The following is a 7,268-nucleotide window of genomic DNA, read 5'->3' as shown; positions in this document are numbered from 1 at the left end:
CTGATTGTATCAGAGGTGGAAAATGTTTATATTTCTTTGTTTTTTTTTTACCATCACCAGCCCTCCTTAAGGAAGGGTAAGAAAAACTGTATTAAAGGAAGAATATAAAGGGGGGCAGTATTACACCGAGGTGAGAGGGGGAAAGGGAAAAGGGAAGAGGGAGTAAGGGTAGGACAAATAAAAATGTTTTTTTTTGTTGTAATAACAGAATACACAAACATTTCCCAAACTCAAGGACAATAAAGCCCTCAAAGTCTAATCTGACTGAAGTCGTTCCTGCTCGACCATTGACCATCGCTTCCCATTCCTCCGACTTTCCCATCACATGAATGGCTCTTGTCACTGGGCATCCATCCTTCCTCGCAGCAGAGAGAGAGAGAGGGGAGGGCTGCGAGCTGCCCCCTCCATCAATGACTCTGTTGATCAGTAAAGACCACTTGACTGCTGATGACGGGGTTCACTGATCCCACGCAGAACTCTGCTTTCGCCTCCGTTTCTCTATATAAACGTTAGCTTTGGGGAGTGTTTTCAGTGCGACACCTGTTCCTGTTGGCTCCGGCTTCAGGATACGAAGATGATTTGGACCACAGCTCTTCATCATCATCATCATCTTCTTCTGCTGCTGTTTATCACTGCGCGCGCTCAGTCAGGTGAGGGGCCACGATTGTAGAATTAGTCGATTAAGCAACATGATGGAAAACCTTTTGCCGTTTTGTTTTTTTTTTTTTTTTAATATTTCAGAAGATTACTGTTACGATGATCCTCAGTGTGGTGAGTAAAGCACGCAGAGGAAGTGTGTACGTCTGTAGTTCTCGACCATCCTGATTCTTCTCCCAGATCCGTACTCCTGGGGGGACTCGTTCCCCTCCTGCCATCCTTTACTGGATCTCCATCACTCTCCCATTAACCTGGACCTCCACATGAGCAGGAACAGCTCTCTGGGACCTTTACGTCTGGAGGGTTTTGACTCGGTGCAGTCGGGCTTGTGGACGCTCAGAAACGACGGACACTCTGGTAACGGCACTTAATTAAATCATTCGTCAAAATACCCCAGTTATACACTTTGTTCAGGAAGTCATGAATCATGCTTTATGATTTTAATTTCATCAAATATTTCAAATGAGAAATAAGCAAATGGATTAAAAATATTCATTTTAAAAATCATATCTCACTAAATCATCTATTACTTATATAACTGATGTGTTTAAGGAATAAAGAAATAACTAGGTATATTTTATATATATAATAATTAGTTCAAATAATTAGTTCATTTTTTTTTATTTATTCATGATAGAAAATTATACATTTAGATGAGCTATGTAATTTAAGCAAGTTATTTCTTAAATAAAATCATTCTCATAATGAATTTTAAATTTAAATTATTAAAATATTTTTTCTCAATTAGATTTGAATGAATTATTTATATAAATGGTCTAGTTTAGTTATTCGTTATTTAAGTTAATTTATTACCTTGTAGTGCACTAAATATGAAAATATTTTTTTAAACTGAAATCAATAAAATGTAATGAAATATGTCGGTAAATGATGTAGTGTAGTTAGTTTGTTATTTCAGTTAATTTATTTTCATATAATGCACTTTAAATGAATTACTGAAATGTTTTTTTTCTTAAATGACAATAAAATGTAATGAAATATTTTTTAAAAATTATCTAGTTTAGTATTTTCAATATTTCAGGTAATTATGATCTTATGTTGCTTTTGAAGTATTTCATTCTAAATAGTCTTGTTAATGGATTAATGAACTAATCTGACATTAATAATAAACACCAGTCTGGCAGTCCTCCTGCAGGTCGGTGCCGGCATGGCGGTAAGCGGTGGAGGTCTTCCAGATGTTTACCACACCATCCAGCTGCACTTCCACTGGGGGGGCCCTGCTTCCAATGGCTCTGAGCACACGGTGGATGGACGCAGATACCCCATGGAGGTACAGTGGGGTCAGTAGCTGCAAACGGACAGACAGCAGCTCAGGCCTGTGTGTGACGCTGTCCTTTAATGTGGTTTTTTTCCTTCAGATGCATGTGGTCAGTATGAAGTCCATCCACCCTAATGTGTCTGTGGCCCTGGACGACCCCACGGGACTGTCTGTGCTGGGGTTCTTCATTGATGTCAGTTTGTTTTCTGAGTATGGAAAGATATTTGATATCAGTCACATCAACCAACCAATCAAGTGTATTAAGGAGGTGGTAAAGCACATTTAGGTTTGCTATTGGCTTCTGAAAATATTACAACCAATTAGGGAGCTGGATTTGGATATAATCACTCCTACGTCATTTGTAATTGGTGCACTAGTCATCATAGTGAATCTTTTGGCTATACTAGTACTACTAGTAGACTAACAAGTTCTGAGGAACTACTGCCGGGCCCGAGAAACGTCTCTGCGCTGAATAGCACGTACCACGTTCTTTAGAATTCAGTGAAATGACTCGGTTCCATCGAGTAAAACAGATGAAATTGTGCAACGTACTGTAAAATGGTGATCTACGTTGAATTGCCTTTGAAACGATGTATCACACGACTATGTTCCAATTAATTTAGAAATGATCGGAAAAGGTCTCCGAGAGGCTCTTGACATCCGCTCTTAGAATATCCCTGTCAAATTACTGCCCGATTCAAGGAGCATTAACGGAGGAGTAGTCATTTGAAGAATGGGGCCCCCGGAGTACCCCTGGTGCTCCGTGACACATACGGGGTCATGGTAATTATATATCGGTATGTGCCAATGATTTGGTACCACCAACCGTCGCAATATTTGACCCGCAAATAAATTTTTTTTTTTCTTTTGGGGCCCCTTGGACCTCCCTGGGCCCCAAATCAAAAATCGGGCTCCGAGCGTCTATGCATACACATCCATAGATTATAGCTACCAAATTTCAGCCCCTTTCGTTCACGAATAACAGAGGAGTAGCGATCTTAACTCGTCTACACTAGTGTGCGAGTACATCTTACTAGTAGAGCAAAATCCTATACCAGTCGACAAGTTTGTGTCACTAGAAGTACTAGTAAGAACTAGTAAAACCGCCGGTACTAGTCACACAAAATTGGTCACTAGTACAGTGGTTCCCAAACTTTTGGTGCCCAGGGTACACCAAAGGACATGTGAAAATCTGAAGACACACCTATTGTGCAAAATAGCCTTTACAGCACGTGTTCTAATATTATTAAAAAAATAATTATTTTTGTGTAGTTGTACATTGCAATATGTATGGTTGTCACAAAATCCCACGGCACACCAGTGTGCCGCAGCACTCCGTTTGGGAACCACTGCACTAGTAGACTAGTTGACAATTTTGCTTTACTGGTAACGTCTACTCACGCATTAGTGCACCAAAAACCTTTACTATTAGAACGCTCAATATCTCACTATTACTACTCGTAGTTAGCAGTAGTTTTTTTTAGACTAGTAGTTTTACTGATACTCCTAGTGACACAAAAGGATTTTTCTTCACTAGTTTGGTCTACTCGCACACTAGTGCTCCTAAAACTTTTATTTGTGCAACAAAAAAAGTGTTTACTAGTGATCTAGCATATAAGTCTTCACTAGTGCTACTAGGAACACGTTTTTCTTCACTAGTAAAATGTACTTGTGCATGAGTGCAGACCATCCAAATTTCAGCACTAGTAGATCTTCACTAAGGATGATATCACTGATGTCAAACTGATGCTTCAACTGGTTTCCATATCTGAACGTTTGCAGTTCCAGTTCATTCTGAGTGATTTCTTCCTGCAGGTGGTTTATGCCGACAACTTACACTTTGGACAGATATCGCAGAAGCTTTCCTCTGTTGCTTACAAAGGTAACATACGGATGTAGGCACATCAAGCAATGATGTGAGCCTAAAGTGGCCAATGTTGTAAATACTGAATATAGCCCACAGTTGGCAAATATTTGGCCAAATGAACCAAAACAGGTTGACTTAAAACATAATTGGGCCAGTTTTGGCCGTATTATGGCACGTTAACATTGACTAATCTGGATGTGAATGAAAACTGGCCCAAATATTAAAGGTCCCATATCATGCTATTTTTCACCCATCCTTCCATTTGTTCTAAGAACCACAAAAACATAGTATTTGAGGTTTATTTTTCCAAACTCCCCTGTTTTCCAGAGTTTGAGCCTCTGAAAAGTCACTTTCTTAGCAACTCTACACAAACAGGCCGATTTGCATCCTACTTATGCATATTCATTAGTGGGCGTGTCTATATAGTGTATATATACGTTGACTTCCTCCTCCCCACGCGGTGACATAGGGCCAGAGGACGGCCCACCCTCCTCCCACCCACTCCGTAGTCGAGCTCATGTTGCTTTATGAACACGAGACAGAGCGTGGGGGCGGGGCGTTCGCCGGTACATACATAGACTGTAGAAAATACTGTACATACATAGCGCTGTGTGAAGGACGCTGAAATGCTCACCTTCGTGGGCGTGTCTGTTTACATGTCAATCACGGCAGAGAGCTTCCTGGAGGCGCGGCTTCTCCAGCTCAGTGTCGTGTCAAATTCGTCATCAAAGTGGGAACGTGTCATCAAATTGGAGCGAGGTGTTTGGAACGAATCACCCTCTAACTAACGATTGATGGAATCAATGAAATACACACTTTAGGCATGTGTATGAAGCCCATGTAGAACTTTATGATGTTTAAAGCACAGAAAAGTTCATTTAGCTTAACATGAGCCATTTAAGTACCAAACGTGGCCCTGTTGTATTAAAACATGCTTTATTCTGAAGGTCAATCCACCAAAATCAAGCCGTTCCCACTGATGAGCCTCCTGCCCAGGAACAACATGAGTCAGTATTACCGTTACCATGGCAGCCTCACCACACCTCCATGTTCTCAAGCCGTGCTCTGGACTCTGTTCGAGGTCCCCATATACATCTCATGGTCTCAGGTGGGTCTCCACAGGTTTTAGGGTGGTCTTTCTGCATGGAGGAACCAACATCTAACATCTGATCTTCCCGCTCAGATGGCTCAGTTTACGTCCCAGATCTTCTCCACAGAGGAGGACGCGGAGCAGGTGACTCCTCTGCACAACAACTACAGACACATCCATCCAACGTTCAGCCGCGTCACATGGGCCTCCAGAGAAGCCAGACTGGTCAGAGGCTGGGCCCAGCGGCCCCTGGCCTCAGCTGGGACGCTGATGATGCTTCATGTCCTGGTGCTGACAGGTCATCTTTCTGCAGGACTTTAAACAAACTTTAATGTTGATTTTGAAAAAAGAAAAAAAAAAAAAAACACTTCTATCGTCTTTAATTTTTTTTTTTTGATGATGGAATGTGAAGATTGTAATGAAAATGTGTTTAATTTTGCTTTTTTTTTTTTTAGCTTTAGCAATTTACTCATCCATGTATAATTTTTCTCTCTTCCTTATAACACATTAAATAATCATCATTAACAGTTGGAACACTTTGCATCCTGCATTTAGGGATTGGGCTCAATTACATTTTTCAGTTACAATTACATTTTTAATCAGCATTTTTTATCGTCAATTACAATTAAATCACAATTTTTTTTTATCCACAAAAAGTCACAATTACATTCTCAATTTCTAAAGTTCAATTACATTAATCACAATTACTGATCTGAAATAAATAACCTAATGAAAGTTAACCTTCCTTTTGTGTTAGCTTTTGATTAGCATCTCTTATGATAACAGGTCCTAAATCAGCTGTAAAATACACTAAAAACAAATATATATCATCACATTTCTTTAATATCTATTGGTTATCTTGTTAGGCTTCTTAATCAATAAAAATATAGATTTTAATACCTTTGATGTGGGCGTCTAAGCCTTTTATGTGCCAATATACACCTCTATATCAGTTTTTTTTTAAAATGGTAAATTTGTGAAAGCTTGATATAAAACTTATTTGAAGGTGTTATTATTGCCTAATACTAATGCTAATCCCTTATTAATGCTTATTACTAGTAATAACGCTTTATTATTGCTTAGTACTAAAGCCTTGAACACGTTTATTTTGATTTAACCGTGCTAATAGCTCACATTTTAGCCGCCTCTTCTGTATCCACCATGTAAATGTTTGACCTGTGTTAGTTTGGCGTTTACCACAGCATTAGTGCGAGCATGCAAATAACACACCCAAAACAAACACAGGCTGCTGCTAAAGCGCAGGTTCTAAACGTGTTGTACACTGAAATATAAAAACAATGTTCTGCGTTATTATTTGATGGTGTTTGATAGAATCCTCAGACAACTGTACATAAATAACGTGTATGTGTAAATATGTGGCTACGATGAGGCTCACAGGTGTCACCACACAGGAGCAAAACTACACAATAAATACACAACACATAGACTTTAAGACACACAAAATACATATTGACTATTTTGTATTGGGAGGAAAAAGGTCTTGTTTTTTTGCCTGTTACTAGTAATAAGCATTAATAAGGCCTTTGTACTAGTAATAAGCATTAATAAGGCCTTTCTACTAGTAATAAGCATTAATAAGCCCTTTGTACTACTAATAAGCATTAACAAGACCTTATGACTAGAAATAAGCAATAAGGATTTATTAGTAGTAATAAACAATAATAAGGCTTTATTAGTAGTAATAAGCGTTAATGGCTTATTACCATTAATAAGCATTAAGACCTTATTACTAGTAATAAGCAATAATAAGGCTTTATTACTAGTAATAAGCAATAATAAGGCTTTATTAGTAGTAATAAGCAATAATAAGGCTTTATTACTAGTAATAAGCATTAACAATTCCTTATTACTAGTAATAAGCATTATTAAGACCTTGTTATAAATAATAAGAAATAATAAGGCTTTAATACTTGTAATAAGCATGAATGCCTAATTACTAGTAATAAGCATTATTAAGGCCTTATTACTAGTAATAAGCAATAATAAGGCTTGAATAAAAGCAATAATGTGGCCTTATTAGTAATAAGCATTACTAAGGATTTATTACTAGTAATAAGCGGTAACACCTTATTACTTGTAATAAGCATTATTAAGACCTTATTACAAGTAATAAGCAATAATAAGGCTTTATTACTAGTAATAAGTGTTAACAATGCCTTATTACTTGTAATAAGCAATAATAAGGCTTTATTACTTGTAGTAAGCGTCAAAACAATGCCTTATTACTTGTAATAAGCATTATTAATACCTTATTACAAGTAATAAGCGATAATGAGGCTTGAATAGTAAAAGCACTAATATTGTCTTATTACTAGTAATAAGCAATGATAAGGCTTTATTACTAGTAATAAGTGTTA

The 7,268-nt window shown here is 37.8% G+C and overlaps 1 protein-coding gene across 1 annotated transcript; it reads left to right on the top strand.

The window, feature by feature from the left end:
- The first annotated feature begins 545 nt into the window (after positions 1-545).
- car15 (carbonic anhydrase 15) lies at positions 546-5,543 on the top strand. Its single transcript, XM_028463173.1, has 8 exons — positions 546-650; positions 742-771; positions 838-1,014; positions 1,800-1,945; positions 2,034-2,126; positions 3,749-3,815; positions 4,748-4,908; positions 4,984-5,543. Exons 1-8 carry the CDS (start codon positions 575-577, stop codon positions 5,209-5,211), a joined length of 978 nt encoding a protein of 325 aa, XP_028318974.1. The 5' UTR covers positions 546-574; the 3' UTR covers positions 5,212-5,543.
- Positions 5,544-7,268: the final 1,725 nt, after the last annotated feature.

This window comes from Gouania willdenowi, chromosome 12, assembly GCF_900634775.1.
Source record: "Gouania willdenowi chromosome 12, fGouWil2.1, whole genome shotgun sequence".
Classification (NCBI taxonomy): Eukaryota; Metazoa; Chordata; class Actinopteri; order Blenniiformes; family Gobiesocidae; genus Gouania; species Gouania willdenowi.
The sequence above is the reverse complement of the archived record's forward strand: the minus strand, read 5'-3'. Positions and strand labels throughout refer to the sequence as shown.

Coding starts and splice junctions, on each gene's coding strand:
- car15 (XM_028463173.1), top strand. CDS start 575: ATGATTTGGACCACAGCTCTTCATCATCATCATCATCTTCTTCTGCTG. Junction 1,015..1,799: donor CAGAAACGACGGACACTCTG/GTAACGGCACTT, acceptor CCAGTCTGGCAG/TCCTCCTGCAGGTCGGTGCC. Junction 4,909..4,983: donor TATACATCTCATGGTCTCAG/GTGGGTCTCCAC, acceptor CTTCCCGCTCAG/ATGGCTCAGTTTACGTCCCA.